General features: G+C 36.7%; 1 protein-coding gene across 3 annotated transcripts in view; it reads left to right on the top strand.

Moving 5' to 3' along the window:
* The window catches only part of LOC110378580 (protein GDAP2 homolog), a 76,666-nt gene that overhangs the window by 32,249 nt on the left and 26,006 nt on the right, over positions 1–18,411 (top strand). For 2 of the 3 annotated variants that reach the window (XM_021337916.3, XM_021337915.3), the window contains exons 2-7: positions 4,120–4,288; positions 4,841–4,983; positions 6,067–6,199; positions 7,372–7,481; positions 7,915–8,139; positions 12,513–12,666. In XM_021337916.3, coding sequence (XP_021193591.1) covers positions 4,134–4,288; positions 4,841–4,983; positions 6,067–6,199; positions 7,372–7,481; positions 7,915–8,139; positions 12,513–12,666 — 920 coding nt within the window. In that variant the 5' untranslated portion in view covers positions 4,120–4,133. Of the gene's footprint in view, positions 1–2,970; positions 2,999–4,119; positions 4,289–4,840; positions 4,984–6,066; positions 6,200–7,371; positions 7,482–7,914; positions 8,140–12,512; positions 12,667–18,411 lie in introns of those variants that run through there. The other variant, XM_021337914.3, reaches the window with a different exon arrangement.

Here is an 18,411-nt window from a genome sequence, read left to right on the forward strand (position 1 = left end):
GCTTTCATCAGCAATCCTGGCATTTTTCGTCCAAAAGTTGTCCACACATTTTAATTTCAATAATATGTGAAGTATTTAATAAATGAAGAAGCGCCCTAACGTTGAGATTCCTTCCGAATATTTTGTTCAAAATTCGTATTTATTGGACTACTTTCGCGTTTGACAGTAGCCATACCTACTTTTATGAAAACTGTATCCCCGTCCTTTAGGAATTTTTAAATTCAGTGATGAAAATATCCTTTGTCATGCACAAAACTGATATTTGAAAAAGGTAGTTTTATAGTCCAATTAATAAAATTGGTGTTTTTTGGTAGGAAATCATCAAATGGCCCCGCTGTTAGTGCAGCCTGAAGGTCAAACTCTTGCTAACTGGCTTAAGGACTAAAACCCACCATGTTCCTTCTTGAGCCCTTTATGTCCCAGGGCCACAATAAATAAAAAGCTCTTTCGAACAATCCCACAGCCTAAAACTGGTTCTTGATCCAATAAAATGGTATCTGAAACCCAAAAATATCTATAGCTTTTGCAAGTTTTATTAAGATAGCGACGGGTGCCTTCAGGTTAGGTATCGCGTGTCGGAATAACTAAGCATTTTATGTAGCCTCAGAAGTAAAACTAGCGTATGAGAAAACCTTGAATTAATTCTGGTAGCAACTAGAATTTACTGTGTTATCCTAATAACTACCTGTCTTATTCAGTTTTAGAGTTGCATATGCAACGTTGCCTAGAGATAAATAAATTATATGCTAATATTAGAAATATTGCAAAGATGAAGAGTTTGTTTCTTTACTTGCTTGAACGCACTAATTTCAGTAACTACTGGACTGGTTTAAAAAAATCTTTCAGCATGCAATCTTGCATCAGGCATATTTTCGTATAAATTTATAATGTTAGTACATATGTATTACAGTAGCAATAACCTATACAATTAGCCCTTCTTAATAGCATTAATAAACATTTTAGGTACTGTAGCAACGAGCTATAAAAATAGCCGAAACCATCAGCAAAGACTTACTAAGAAATAGATAGCACTTTCCTGCTTAAAATAGCTGAAAAATACCTCCAAGTATAACGTTGGATAACTGGGCAGGGTATATAAATTGCTTTCATAGCCGTTATAAAGTGCGCTGTCATATTTCGACCTCACTAGCAAAACACTCTTCAAAACGAGCTCCGTATCAGTAGGAAAGTATCTATTACGTAGTCAATGTTAAAGGGTCTTATATATCGATAGATGTTAAAGGGTCTTTCTTATATATCGATGGAACTTAATAGTGATATTTTTACACGAAATTCTTCTTTCGACAGGCTTCGATTTACAAGTTTTTAAAGGTTCGTTTAGTACGTATAGTATAGATTTCACAAAGCTAGCTTCAGTGTTGCAATATTGCAATTATTAGGACCACAGAATCAAGATTAGGACTGATAAACCTTACTAATTTAATTGATTGGTACTAATCACGACCACTTCAAGCTAATCTTGGACATACAAACTTAGCTCGGTTAGCGTCCGAATTTGTACGACTCTATCGAATCGATGAAATTCAAATAAACCTCTTCAGTGGTCAGCTTTGAGTGTTTGGCTCTCATTTCGATAATTTCAAATATGAGGAGAACTATATATTTGAAGAAGATTTCCTACAAAAAATATCTCGTCCCTAGATGAACGTGTTACCAATTTTAAAACTTTCTTTTAAAATTCAGTCTCAATCAAACTAAAGATACAAACTTCGCAATACAATGTAGCAAGCCAAAGTTAAATAGGAAGTCCAAAGTTTAATCTAGCGTAGTTCCCAACAGGGAATATATTTTCTGAAGACGAACCAAACTCGCGGCTTTTGTTTCTGAAGCCATTTTAGGGATGCCGCTTATCTGGCAAAGGTAACTATTTTTTGAAAATGGAGGATGATTTAATTTGTGATGAAGAGGATTTATTAGTAGGAAGGGTAAAATTGAGTAAAGCCCTTGGGTGTGGACTTAAGAGCGAAGGAAAATACACTATGTATCTATGTGTGAGTACACCTGTCATGGTATGGGAATGTGATGCGGAGAAGTGAGGATCATGTTGTAAGGAAGGTTTTCTGTATGCCCGTAGATGGACAGAACTCTCTTCGTTAATCCCATTTTCTCATTTGTGATCCGTGCAGCAAATCTTCTTCATACTCCTCAGTTGGATGTCATCTCACTAGTGACATTCTTTCCAGCCATGTCGTCTTTCGCACAATCTGTCCACCTTTTCATTGGTCCTCTTTTTTCCTTCATTTCATCCATATTCATACTCATCACCTTCTTGACAACATGACCCTCTTTCACCATGACAGCCGGTTTTTAACATTTTCTCTGAAACGCCGTAAAAAAGTCGTAGTATTTAGCTTAATTAATAAATGCTTTCATTAATGTAATATTGCAATTTCTCTTTAAAGCAGTGGTGCGTGCGGTTCACATAGATGATAACAATGAAATGAAAGGGTAATTTATTTAATTAATATATGCACACAATAATACACATAAAACGAGATAAAATAAAGTAATCACTTGATCAAATAAGGACAAAGAGAAATAACTCTTCTATTAGCACTTCCAGTTAAATAATGCTAAATGCTCTTCATTATTTATCAAGTAAACTAAACTTACAGCTCGAAATCAATTACAAAACCAAACGACCTTGTACTCGAATCAATTAATCGATTAAAATCCTCAATGATAATCCGAATGACAGTACTTACGTAACGGCGAACAATTACAGAGGGCTCCATCAAAACTGGCAGATCGACCAACCCGATGACCCAGTTCCGCGGGTCGACGACCGTGTGACGTCACAGCCTGCCTCCCCCACCCCTCGCGCACGTCACCCCCGGGGGTGTGTTCCTATCCTGCCAGTTCGAGGTCACATGCCACCCGCGATCCGCGCCGTCCGGACGTCGCTTTTGTTAATTGAACTTATATCAGTGAGTGTTTGTGTGAAATTCTGTGATAGAATTTGTGATGACGATTAAAGGTGAGATTTTGTACACATTTGAGAGATTCACCAGATATTTTTGATAGAAAATGTGTTGGATATTTACCAAGATTAGCTAAATAATTTAGCGTAATGTTCGTAACAAAGAAATGTACTTAACAAGGCTTGTAAGCCAGCACGCAATGGCAATACGAAAATTACTTTTGCATGTTATGTAACACATTTTTACCATAATTGTGACCTTGAGACGTTGGTACGTATTACGCGTAAGTAAGGCAATATAAACTCCAGTATTTGATTTCTTTACGTTCGTCCCCTGACAGACATTTTTTCGGCAACTCGGTATGAAATTGCGATGTTTCGTGTTTCAGACAATGTTAATCGATTGAGTTTCGCGTTTGCTCGTAAAAATACCTTAAATTTTGACCTTGATTATGTAGTTAAGATTGACATGATATTACAACTGTATTGTTTGTGCGTAAATATAGATTTTGAGGTCGTAAAGCTTTTATGATTTCCTACTGATACGCATCAAAATTGTATTCAAGTATACCTAGATGGATCAGGAAATGCTATATTCACATCTGATTTAAGTAGGTATAATTTAGGAGATTTTATAGCAGTAATTTATTATTATAGCAGCATTCAGTAATTTGTATCCACTTAATCCTAATTTCTTAGGTTTCTTTCATGGTACCTACTTAAATTTTGCATAAAAAAAGATCAGACAAAAAATATGCTTAGCGATGTAATACTACTTAATACACTTTAGTTGCTCAAATATCCTCAAATAGAGTTATGAGTAAACAGGTACATTTAATAATGTTTAACTTCATATTCATAAATTAATTGTTAAACAGCGGAAAACCGCTTTTCCTTCTTTTCCACTTTACCTTCGGATGTCGTGTTCAAATGCCGTTACCAATTACTGGAGTAAATACTAGGCAATGTTTATTTTCTATATTAAAAAAAACCTATCAAATTATCTAATAATATTTTTGGAAACGTTATTTGGTGACCATTTATCCTTTTTGGTAACCGTTTAGAATTTTTTTGGTAGTAAAATAGGTACTTTTTTGGGTGGTGTTTAAACACAAGCCTTTTTAAATTGCAATGCTTTAATTCTCCTATTAATTTACCTCCCCTTTTCTCTCTTCCAGAGGCGGTGTGCGTGATGCGCGCGCCAGGTGCGGGCGGCGTGTCGTGCGCCGGCGTGCCGCGGTGGTCGCACTCGGCGCCCGCGCACCAGGCCGACTACGACAACGCGCCCGCTCACACGCACCCCGTGTTCCTGCACGATGATCATATTAACAGCCGGTTTGCGATATGGTGAGTTGGAAAAAGATATTGTCTTTGTGGGATATCATCGAATGATCTTCTCCTGCTATGGGTGCAGCGTGAGGGAGTGCCAGACTGTCACTCACTAAAACCTAGTTCTAGAAAAGATCTAAGATAAAGAAATTGTTATGTAGTACGAAAAGTTGATGGAAGACATGTAGTACAAGGAAGAAAATGTGATTTTTGAAAACCTTACAGTACGTAGGCACAAGACATTATGTTCTACGCTTTTGGAACGTTTCCATGAGACCTAAGATTTGCAAGGCTTAGCAAAGCATAAATAAACCCGGATATAACACCAATAAAAACAATAACTTTTCGTTGAAAATACAAAGTTGTTCAGTTGCAAAAACTGTTATCAAATGCGCTGTATAATACAAATTGTCTAGCGTTCTCTACAACACAGTCCAAACTTTTCAAAATAGGATAATTTTCATTTTTCATTAAATCCAGATAAATTTGTGACAATCCCTTACTACAATTCTCTCTTCTTCATTTCAAAACCTTCTCCCAAGTTCTTAATCTTCACTCATCACGTTCCAGGCAAGGCGACATATCGTCCCTGGAGGTGGACGCGATCACCAACACCACTGACGAGACCCTGACGCAATGCAACGCAGTCAACGAGCGCATCCTGCAAGTGGCAGGACCTGAGCTCAAGGAGGAAATCATCACTAGGGGATATGGTTAGTTACAGCCTTTCTCGTCCTACTGCTGGGCACAGGCCTCCTCTCACACGTCGAACGATTGAGCGGTAGTCACCACGCTTGCTCAATGGGGGTTGGTGATTTCAGACTACATTGTCCAAGTTTCCTCGAGATGTTTTCCTTCACTTTTTTACCATCCATTGGTGTTTAAGATATACTTAGAAAGTCTAAGATATGGTATGAGCAGATATTTTGTAACCCTTCTTAAGGATCTAAACGTTGCCAAGGATATGCCGCGAACGAAGGTTCGATCCGAGCAATTGTGTTGGTATATCTTCCAACATGCGAGCCTCAAGCCAAGGCATTAATTGTGTGCCGTTGGTGGCGTATGCCTCGCAACGTCTGGATCCAGCTTAACGCCCAGGGTATATAGTGTAAGCAGATACTACATTACATTACATAACCGTTCTTACATCTATGGTCGGTTGGAAGTACAAAATTGTATTAGTAGCGTCCTTGCATGAATAGTCTTTAAGTTATGCTTGATTGGAATGCGGCACGATATTTAATTAGGTCTGTGAAACGTTTAACCGTTAGACTAACACAAAGACTTCCAATTATTTGAAGCACGCTGTTGCACCATCTGTTGGTAGTATAAACTTAACATCTTTGCATAGGTACAAGATTAAATGGCTGTTGATTGCATCACCTAAATACAGACTTAAACAACGACCCTTCTATTTTTTAAATGTAAATAACCTTAAGAAAAGGTTGGATGTAATTTACTACTTTGAAAGAAAATCGATTAAGCGAGGTTGCCACAAAAAAATTGTACACTTTAAACACCAGCCATTGCCTCTCTGAGATTAATGAATAATGACTCCAAGTCAAAATCGTCCAAGATATTCGGTTCCTTTTAATAAACAAGGAACGATTCATTCTGATCATGAACCTTTGACGTATATCCTATGAGACCTACTTAATGTCAATAATAATCTACCATCCGTTGCCATCTACCATCCGAATCGTTTCTTTTAATAACAACTGGACATTAGTCCTTTGGTTTAGTGGTCCTTTGTTCCTCTGCTGTTATCTTTAACTTCTTCTATTTCTTGTTTCCAGAATGCCGCACGGGCGAGGTAGTCCTGACCCCCGGGTTCGGTCTGCGCTGCCGACACATCATCCACACCGTCAGCCCCAAGTACGTGGCGAAGTACCACACGGCCGCTGATACTTCGCTGCATAACTGTTACAGGTAATTGATATATAACTATCTAACATAAGGCCTTTTGACTATTTGGGGCATACTTGTCACTTCAGTTTTATGGATGTGAAGAAAGACTAAAGTGTGTGAAACGTAAGGTTAAAAGTACTTCTTAACGTTAACTAGACCTTTGTAAATCAAAAGCAAAACACTAGTATCGATTTTTCATGGTGCGTAGGGAAATTGAAATATTAGCTGGATAGATAATAATTTCTTAATTGTAACTGATCACAAGTCCATCTATTAATACATTTTATTAACTACATAGCTGTTCTCATATAAACGTTGCTTTGCTATTTAAATTACGAAGGCACTGACTACAACAAGAACATTTCAGTCCTATCCAGCAGAATAGATATTACTACTGTTTCATACATCTTTAAACCCCTACTTGTGATATTAGTAGTATTCACTAACTTGTCAACGTGTTTGTTATTTATTTATTTATTTATTTAGTTTTAAAGAAAGCTTACAGACTAATTACACCAATTATTTAACAAAGTATATAAAATAATTGCTAATGACAAGCTTCCACATGTTAACATAATTATATTAAGTTCATATTTTTAACAAACGTGTTTCACTTTTACACTTAATTCAAGTAGGAATAGGAGGATGGGAACATTTTAGCAGGAAACACAGGTAAATTGACTACATGCGTCTCCCATCAAAATAGTCCATATTCAAAAAATTTCTTATTTTTTGTGCGCTAGTGCAGAATAGGTCAATATCCAGGTGAGATGGCAATTTATTAAAAGCTGTAACGCTGCGTATGCAGAAGGCATTACCCCTATAATTTGTTGATGCGTGTGGTGCCTGTAGTAGAGGCCGTTTTCGTAATTTATTTTGATTGGTACGAATAAATATTTTGCTCAGCAGTTCGGGACAGTCAACAGAGCCATTTGCGATATTTATTAAATAACATATATCATTAATATTACGCCTTAATTCAAGTGGTAAAAAGTGGTATCGCTTACAACGGTGCTCATAGTCGTCAGAAAATTGCTTGGCTTTGTAATCTAAGTAAAGTAAAAATTTTTTCTGAACAGATTCAATGCGAGATTTGTATATCTCGTATTGTGGGTTCCATACTTCAGAAGCGTATTCGAGGTTGCTGCGCACGAGAGAACAGTATAGGACTTTTATTGTTATTGTTATTACAGAAACGTGTTGTGCAAAGCGAGTGAGATCGGTGCACGCTCCCTGGCGCTGTGCCTCATCAGCGCGCCGCACGCGCAGTTCCCGCCAGACCTCGCCGCGCACGTCGCGCTGCGTGAGTATCTATAAAGCCTCTAGTATCATCTGCTCAGCCTTTTCCTCGACTGTTTCTGGTTCGAATTCCTTAGCTTAGCTAGTTTTACATGGAGCGACTTTTTATCTGATCTCCTCAACCCAGTAACTTGGGCAACCCAATGCCTTGGTTAGACTGGTTTTCGAATATTTTTGCTTCTGCCATAACGACTGCTAAAATAAAAGTGCTCAAATTATATTCTAGACCCAAGGACTGCCTTCCCAATTGTACTGGATTTGGCATACCGCCCGAGATAAGTAGTGGTTTACTTAGATCTGTCTACTAAAACCCTGGTAACAAGTATTTACTGGCGCTAACCCTTGATTGATTCACCTACGGAACAGTGTTCACCAGTCAGCGTCTATTGTGGTTAGTAACGAGCTCCTCTTTCTAATTTCATTCCTTATATCCCCAGGCACGATCCGCCGCCACCTAGAGCAGCAGCGCACACCCTCGCTAGTGATCCTGGCGTCTTCCTGCGCTCCGGACGTAGCACTACTATGTGCTCTAGCACCGCTGTACTTCCCGCGGTCGGCGCGCGAGGCGGACGCGGCGCGCTGGCGGCTGCCCGACGAGCCGGCGCTGCATGATCGCCGCATCAGGATTATACATAACCCGCACTCGCACAATTCTGATACCGGTATGTTGAAACAGAAAACTGCTATTTCCCGGGTTCTGGTTCCCGGGTCAATTCCCGGTATGAGCGACATTTGTGTTATGCTTGTTGGCTGCGGTCTAAATGTTATAATGTGTACGTTAGCAATATAGGATAAGCTACCGGGATCAACTAATATGTACCCACTGATAACCACCCATAACTAATCAACCATGTGTCAGAGGTGTCTCGATATTTATACCGATATTATTTCGGCTTCTGGGGATATTAGAGGTGTCAACTGCCTCCAACCACCTGAAAGCTCCTATGTAATTTCTTGAAATTATGTATGTGCAGGACATATACTACTCGATGCCTTTATTTACCAGGGCTGCGGTTACTCCTTCGTACAATCCCGCAGCCTTTGGCTTCAGCGCGTAGGTTCATTGAGCTTTGGATATTTCGTGAGAACCCATGATAGAAATTTGACAATGAGACTTGAAAATGATGGAAATCCTATAAATAAATAATAAATAGGTGTAATTGATATTATCCGTAGTGCAAATGGAATGGGAAGCTGATCCGAGCCCTGGCTGGTCAGGTGTTAAACTACAGTCTATAATAGTCATATAAGCCCTCTCGGATACGCACCAAAACCTACGGTGACGGATTTTCCTATGTGCGCTGTCGCTGGTCCCATTTGTCCTATTAGTTCTGAGTACCAGACTAATGTTGATGTTTTAACCAATGTTTGTAACTTGTGAATGTTATGAAAAGCCTCTTTTTTTGGGCAAAACTTTTTGTTTTTCTTGTTCAGGAAATGTGATTATTTTGTGGAATTCTATTTTCGTGACAAAAGGCAGAATAATTCCTTATTATCTACTACGTTTCACCTACTTTGATTCATAATTAATTTGATAAAACTGAATAACATGTTAACAAAACAATGTACTGATAAAGATGGGACCTACATTGGGAAATTCTTGACACACCTACACCACTGACACCGAATTTATAATTATGAATAATCAAATCAAAATAAAAAATATCTAAGAACCACCACTGAGAAGTCTGCTTTTATCAAAAATTACTGTATCCAAATCGGTTCATCCGTTGATTTACGGTGTCACAGTACATGTAGCGCTGTAAAGATCTAACGAATTGAAATGACGCATTATTTTTAAGAATTGGTGCCTGAACCCTGATGGCATTTTCTGGAAATGCAGCACTTCCGAATTTCATCATAACGTCACATTATGTCAACGTGTTGCGCATCACTAATCGAAGATGACTCATCTATGTGTAAACATGACTTTATTGACACAACGATTGCGCATCACGATGATGACAGATAATCCATGATTTATCCAAAAACACATAATTAAAGTACTACGTAAAAACACCATTATAATATCCCTTAAGTACTTAAAAACAATATCTGAACCAAATCGGAACTTAATTGCTTTCAATCGCATAACTTCACTAATTTCCGCACGCAAATCTCAACTTAAAGCAGAAGTGTTAAGATTCATTTTAGCTTGTAGTATAAAGGTGAGGATGGAACACCTATATGGCTATTAGTACAGCCAGCTTATCTAAGATAAAGTACACATATAAATGGGTTATCGGCGTATTGACGCATTCAGTAATATCGATCATCTACAATAACGTTGTTCCGTGTTTTGTGAAAGAATTTCAAAGTGATTGTGACAATGGAAATTGAGAGTAAAGTGAATTTGGAGCTGAAGGCAAGGCCTACTGGTGGGTAGTATCATATTATAAGATCTTAGTAAGGTGGTGGAGATGGAAGTAATCTTGAGTAGGATTAAGGAGAGTGTGTAAACCTGGGTGACAAGAATGGGAGTGAATTTGGGATGATAGGCGATAAAAAAAGACATGTTGAAGAATCTCTTCGAAAAATTCTGCCATAACCATCTCGTGTGTACTTTTTTAATGCTAGCTGCCGATCGCACATGCCTCGACAGGCCTCGACTGCATGAAAACAATTGAAATCTAAGGGCGACTGCATGTTCTGCTGCTGCTTTGATCTAAAACGTAATGTAATGTATTCCATGTAATGCGTGCAAATCAGTCATGCAGCTGCAACTGATTTAAGGCTGTCACGGCATGGGCAGTTGGCAGTTGGCAGCTAGCAATCAAAACGTAACTGGTAAGAGGAAAGCTTGCTGAAAGAGTAGAAAAACTTGCCCCTTTGAGAAAGAGTAGTCTGCCATATTTGTTTTGCAAATTGTGAAATTAGTATATACCTACACGTCGACACTATGCGATACTGTGACACACACATACACACACGAATGAGTGTGTGTTGTTAGTATTAATTTTTATATTTTTTGCTCTAAAAAAGTTCGTAAAATTGCAACCTTTGTGCGTGTACACATCGACTCGACCGCGATGATTTAATTTTGGTGGAATCTCGACATTTTGGATGACACTAATTAGCCAAAAGTATGTGAGTAATTTGATTTAAGTAGAATAAATGTTGTTATCTTGAGATAACGCGATTCTTTGTTTTGATTACTTTTGTGCCTACTATTTGAGAATTCTTTTAGACAAACGTTAATTTATTTGATATCAATCTATCATTTTGCTATAAACTTTAAATGCTGATGATGCACATTTAGCAAATAAATATTCTAACTAAATTGCATTAATAATGGTTTGGTCATTCAATATTTCTACGCACCATCTGAAAAGCTGAAATATCGTTCTTGGCCTATCTACTGCACTGGGATTTAGGGTCATCTTAATGTCAAATTACTTTGGTTAAAGATTGCAGTAAAAATATGTATTTCTTTAAATAAAGCTTTAAATCATTCATCCGTATTATCATCGACAAAACAAACAACCTCTTAATAAAAACTATGCAGCTTATTGACTTACACGCAGATTTATGTTAAAACGAGGCTTCTGCATCATCACATTATCAGAATAGAGAATCTGCATAAAGTAGCAAACGAGCACTCTAAACTTTGCATATTCTACGAGTATACACAGTATGCCTATCTGCATAGTTATGTATGTCTATGCGACAATTTCGGCTCATTTTCACTGTTCATCTCGATAAAGTTACACACTACCGTGAGACAAGATAGTGAATCTTACACATACTTATAAAAGAAGTAAAACGTGGTTTATAGTGAAACTGCTTTTTAATTTGTGTTCGTATCTATGATATTTTTAACCAAAAGGAGAAGTGTTCGAGTGCGTGAAGTGATTAAAAACTGTGTGAAAGAAATACTATCTGAAATGGCTGTCATCTTCCCTATTATGCGGCCAAGGGTGACGTGATTATAATTACGTTATCTTTTCCTGCTTTATAACAAAAACAAAATAATATTTGAAATTTCGAGATGATATAAATATGAATAACATATCATTTATTTTTTGTTTCGCTATAAAATGCTTGGGAATAAGCTTAGGTATTTCAAAAATGTAATACAAAAGTGAAAATGTAATAACTAGACGATCAATACTATAACTGAAATCAGTGATCAAATAGAGACAGCTGTTTCCCGCCAAGACGCCATATTGAATTGTCTATGGTTATGTTCGGAAGCTGTCAAAGATAAGGATGTTCAACGAAGCGTTTGAATACGATCGTAAGTTTAGGATAGTATTTTGATTGGAACTGAACTGACAAGTCAACACGACTAACTTTAGACCTAAGTATCACTACATGATATGCTTATTAACAAAAATACTTAGTTTACAGTATTAAAACCGGCTCAAAAAGACCTGCGAAAGAATCGGTGTTGCATTACAACTGAAAGAAACTACAATCATTACAGATACGACCTTATACGAAGGCAGAAAAAGACTCTTATTCACTGGCAACCTTAATTAACTAAAACTAACAAACGCTAGTTTTATCTTAATAAAATTCGTTATCATTAATTTAAGCCCATGGAAGTTGTAAATAACAGATCGTTATCGCACTACATTTGCGCATTGCAGATTTTTACGTGTTAATATAGTAAATACTAGGGATGGTCCCCGCCTACGTTTACCGATTCAATTCTTAAAGATAATAATTTATTTACTAAAATACTTGCACAGCACATTACTTTATTCTCCAGTTATTTTTGAACTGAAAAAATATTTCAAGCTATACTTACCACAACAAGTAACAATTGATCAACCGATAAATTAAACAGCATGTGTGTTGGATTCCTATACCTCTCAATATATCTCTCTTAGGGAATTAAATGCCCACATATTGAGGACATAAGCCCAAAAAGCCTGACCTTTTAAGACCTCCTCCTTCGCTCCTCTCTAAATATTATAGGTGGTTGTCCTGACTATCACCCTTTAATCACCCGTATCTTGGTTTTGTTTGAAAGAATTACTTACCCCGATGTTGCCGTTTTCACCTATTAATAAAAGAATTATTTGCACAGCCGAAGATGACACATCAACATACGATGAAGAAGCAGCAGTCGAGGCAGCCGCAGCGTTCGCCCGCGCATGTGCACCTGACACGCAGCGCCTGCTCGCGCCCAACAACGCGAGGCCGCCATACGAGAGGAGACCGCGCATCGACAACCATGACCAGTGAGTACCTAGACTCCTAGATATAGGAATATTGCAGTTGATGTCATCGGTGTGTTGTGAACCGTAATAATATCCATCATAATGGAGAAGCATGAATAATTGCAATCAGTAGAGGGTAAAAAATTGATTTTATCGTCTTTATAGAAAACCTAGAAACCTGATAATTATTAACGAGGTTTATTACAAGGTACTTTAAATAGTTAAATATTTTAAACAACAAGGAAAACTGTGGCTTCGAAATGTTGATTTTTACTCCGACGAAGATTCTGCGTCTTCAACAATCAAGGTAAGTCTAAGATTCTGATAGTGTAACGCACAAATGTTTCTTCTGGGCACTAGCTGTCTACTCGCACTAGCAAAGAGTACCTAACAAATTGCGTGCGTACATTTCTAAACTGCAGCCTTAGGCGTCGTCCTAATTGGCAGCGATCGCGCGATGGCGCGATGCGTTTTTCATCTCACGATCTCACTTGCGAGGTTCCGAGGTTCAAATAGGACACTCTGATGAAATCTGTATGTTAGAACTCATCGAACGACGAGAACGCATCGTGATATCGTACAAACGCTGTCAATTAGGACGACGCCTTACTCACCCGACAAGCGCCGTTTCGCCATTTCATGGCAATGTTATTTACCTGAAAACGAGCTTTCAAAGACGCTATTATTTTACTGACGTAGTAAGTAATAATGTATTACTTGCAGCAGTTTTGATACACACAATAGTTTGCGTCAATCCACCCACTGTAAAACAACAATGAGTAACAACCATATTTGAAGAAGCTTAAAATATTCTACGTAGCTATTTCTAGTAATACCCACGTGCTTTGTTCTAGTGTATTATCAAAGTATGACTAAGTGGTGTATTTTGAGACGAAACGGTGAAGTTTATGACCTAGCTTAACGCTATTTCCTCTGCAGGTGTGAGTAGGTAGTTCTGTTTTTAAAGCTTGTTGTAGTTATTTACATAAATCAAAGAAAAGAAATAAACGATAAGATCCAAAGAGAGAACTAAAGGCTAAGGAATGTCGTTTCTATCTGACTTATAAATGACTAATAAAAATTACCTTGTTGCGGTGTGAATCAACTATTCTTTCAATCAATTTTAATACAGGATAGAATAATGAAGGTTTATTCCTTCAGAAAAGCAAATAAACAACAAAACAACTATTGACGTATTTTATTCCTGTTCTTATCGTGTCAATTTGAATTGAATGTTTATTGAATAATATACTTACAATAACATGGTCATCACGAAGAAGGATTTCGCACGAGGATGATCTATACTTACTAATATTATAAAAGCTGAAGCGATTGTTTGTTTGGCAGGACTGTTTCGGAAAATTCTTTCATTGTTGATTAGCCCATTTATCGAAGAAAGCTATAGGCTACTTTTTATCCGTGTGCGTCGAGAAGTTTTATTTACATTTATTTAAATGTGGCTGATACAATAATGAAATCACTAGCTTCTGCATAAGACATTTTAATTTGTCCTTTAAAGAGCACCTGCATGTAATGTTTTGATTTTAACATGCTATCTTACCTACTTCATTAAAAAAAATGTATTTGAAGCATACGATTTGTATGCATCATGTATAATTATAATTTCAGATATTTATTTCGCCATCTTCTAAACTTTAAAAATTTCCATATCTCTTAGATAGGTAAGTTTATACAAACTAAGTTTCAATTATAACTTAACTAAGCAGATAATTTTTCAGATAACCAGAAGTAATAAAACCTGCCCTTCTGCCTAGCGTGACAATGATAAACAATGACTTATAAAAATATCTAGATTTTTGATAAGCTAAACAAACCTTAGTTAGCATAAGTTTTATGTTTTTGACCTAGATCCTGTCGTAACAATGCTTGTCTTTGATTTTATCTTATTTACGAGCTACCAAGGGGATAGCCTTGGATATCATGGGATTGTTATAGAGAAAATGCATAGTATGTTGTCATAAGGCAGGTATAACTTCAGTAATGGAGATTGCAGATTTTATTTTTCTACTCAATTAAGCCACTTCAACGCCATTTTTATTAACAGTACCTAGTCCTACTGGTCTGACGCATAAGCAAACATTATTGTGTCATCCACAGATATGAACAGTTTTCAACTGAAATAAATAAGTGCAAAAAGCAAGTTATTTACATTGTAATTTTATTTCAATTCAAAAGTCACGCACTTTATGTGCCGATATTAGAATGTTAATGCAAAGTAAATCAATCTGTTTTTATTTGTTTTGATGAAGCAGCAAATTCTGTTTAAAATGCTATCTTTGATCAAAATATTTTCTTTTAAAGCCCCCAAACACTGTAGTCACACGGCTGATAGTTGGCCCGATGATAGGTTGACAGTTTATTTTGAAGGTGCTTCCAATCAAACTTTTAGCCGGTCCTATACCGGCCAGATACCAGATCTTTTTAATATGCACACGTCCATTCATCCGGGCTTATGACAAACAACTACCATTCGTAAACAAATCTTATTTTATAGGAATCGGGCGCAAATCAAAATCACATGACATTTATTTATAACCTACAAAACCAAAAAATCACCTCTAACTAAACATTTCATCACCATTGTCCTACATAATTTTGAACACCTAAAGCTTAGTACAAACATGTCAAAGTGTTCAAACAATGCTATCGTGACGTTTGCTACTAGAATAGCCGCGGTGTGTCGCCACCCTTATCAGCTGTCAGCTGTCAAGTTTGACACATGACAGCTAGGATGGTGTTGTTTCAAAACAGGAAGTAAAGTGATCGATGGAAGTGTATATTGTCATTATGGAGACTTTGGGTTGCTTTTTTCCCACCGAAGTAAAAAAAGGGGTGTTAAGTTTGGTTCTTAAACAGATGATCCGATCTGGGTTTTGTTTTTAGAAGAAAGCTACTTTTTCTAGGACGAATTTCATTAAAATCGTCTAAGCTTTTTCAATCTAGGTTTATCCATGTGCAGGAAGCGTTTGCCTCGGGCTACAGGTGAAACTCCAGAGAAAAGCTAGTAATATAGATCTAGTAAGCATCTCGATTCAATAATTAGTTAGGTACAGTACACACAAAAAATACATGAACTACTTTTTGATTACCTACATTACCGAATAGTATACAGATTTACTATAAAATTCAACATTAAACGAGCAACACCCGAGTGAAACCACACAAAACTTCTAGTATACCTCACTAAGTGACATGGTTGCAGCGAGTGATCTCATACGGCGTAGTGCACACGTAACGCATTTAATGGATTAAAGGTTTTATGTCTTCCATTACGTCTAGTGGCCACTAAGCCTTAGTTCACGCCGTGCGCAACATTCTAAGGAACTCTTCGAAATGTTTTTTTTTTTATTATGAAATAGATATATACAGGAAATATTAATCGTTAATTATTTATGCAATTGACTGATATAAGACTAATTTGATATACATCTAAATGTAAATAATATTAATTACCCAATATGCAATAAACAAACATGTAAATATAATCCTGTCTAATTGAAAAGTCTAAATAAATGTCAATGTCTTTTAGTCAACTGTTAACATTACAACATTTATTTAATTCCCGCAAAATTATTTGAGAACCAACTCTTTGACTGTATAAAAAAATAGCTTGGACGTTTTCTTTCGTAAAGAAACCAACCCCTTTTTGCGGTGGTTTAAAAATGTACCTAGGAAAACACTGACCTAATAAGTAAAGATAGACCTGATTACTAATCACTTAAAGATAAATAGTAATTACTAATTAGTGACTAATATTAATACGGATACATAGTCTAGGAGAAATAATTTTATTAGTCACAGCAGGTCATGCGATATGATGCAATGTACAAGTTTGTTTTACCAATTGTTTCATTTAAAAGAAAACGTTAATGTTCAAATAAATTGCTATAACAATGTAACTAAAACTATAATTTATGACAGTTACCTGAAAATTACAGAATTACATGAAAAAGTATGAATATTTTTCTGAAAATCGTGAACTATGGAGAACTATCCTTCCTTCTTCACATTAACGCGACAGTTTGTTCTTCTTAAAGACTGCTGGTTGTATCTTGGTGAAACTTGTCTTTTATATCAGAACAATATACAGGCTACTTTTTATCCACATGCGGGAAGGAGTTATCTCGAGACACAGATAAAACTACGGGCGTAAGCAAGTTTTATATATGACGTCAATCACGCCTGAAATCTAATACAAATTACTCAGATATATCAGCATGCTAGACAGATTTTTTTCTTTCCCCATTAAAAGGCGAAAACTCATCATATGACGTTAGAAACCGACCCACTGACTCCATTATTAGATTGGATTACAGGATTGTGTCATCTTCAACGACCCCACTCAGTGTCACACAGTGCAAACTTTTAGTCGGCCAACAGCTTATTCGGACTCATAAATCAGTATTGTAATGAATGATAGACTGCACTTATGTGCGACAACGATCAGGTATTTGGTCAGTATCAGGCCGACTAAAAACGGACTGCGGGATTGTTCGAAAGAGTTATCGCAGCCCTGGTACATAAAAGGATTAAGAAGGAATATAACGGATTTTAGTAAGTTAGAGTCTGACACTCCCTCACACTGCTAACCCATAGCGGGAGGGGTCTTATGACGATTTCCCTTAACAAAAGGCCGACTAAAAACGTTAAAAACTTTTTAACACGATTTTCTTGTTAATACAAATTGTTCCCAACTATCGGTCAACTGTCGGCCGACTATTCAGTCTGTAGTGTGTCTTGTACTCTTATGGGGACTTTCCTTAATGGATAATACTGTCATACTATATACTCGCGAGCACTGAAACTGGGTCACTCACTAAAATCTTAATACGTTTGGAATTATTAATGTTCCGTAAGTGTAGTGGAAACCGTTTCGTGTTTGTGTGTTCATTTTTCTACTTATTATTTATTTTAAGCTTTTCTGTGTACTGATAATGATAAGTTGGTTAAACAACATTTTTAAATAAAACTTATCTTTATTAGTGTGTGTTCTGATTGTCATTTATATTTCAGTCGTACATTTTGTACAAATATTTTTATAGGTTTTATTTATTTCCTCAAAAAGTCACACTGAACATTTATTATCAAAAACGTAATTCCTATAAACACTTTAGTGACATAAAGAACTGTCTGGCCCAAATTAACTGATCTCGAGTGTTCGTATCGTATTTCATGATTAGGTCACTTCACATAACAGTCACACGTCTTCAATGTGGGTAGCTATTTCAGACTTTTATATTAGTATTTATCTGAATTAGAATCAGTCGTGAATAAACTATAGTTCCTCTATGACAAGTTAAAATCTCCAACGAAACCAAACACAGATCTAAAATGACTGGAAAGTGCAAACAGAGTTGACTACGCTCGTTAATTAGTCATGTGCTGTGGTGGCTCTGCGCTTAATTATCGCTCTTTGGTCGCAGTGAGCTGCTTCTATAATTCAATGCTGGAAGTCGGAAACTGTTTTGTGAGCGCAAAGGGGATGTGGTTGGGAGTTAGTTTAGTTTAGTGAAAAGAGACGCGATTTAAAGTTGTTTTCATGTTTGAAAAAGACTTTACTTTGTAAACTAGTCTAACGTCGTCAAAGCACATGTAATCGTACAGTAGTGCCCCTTTTAGATGTTTTATTTTTCCTTTTTGTCAATTTTGAGTTATCTTGCTAAACGGGATTAAGATTTATGTCCACTTTTGACCACATTACTTGGAAAAAATTGTCCTATTTCATAGACCTTTATCTGTCCACGG

Source organism: Helicoverpa armigera, chromosome 12, assembly GCF_030705265.1.
Source record: "Helicoverpa armigera isolate CAAS_96S chromosome 12, ASM3070526v1, whole genome shotgun sequence".
NCBI classification, from domain to species: domain Eukaryota; kingdom Metazoa; phylum Arthropoda; class Insecta; order Lepidoptera; family Noctuidae; genus Helicoverpa; species Helicoverpa armigera.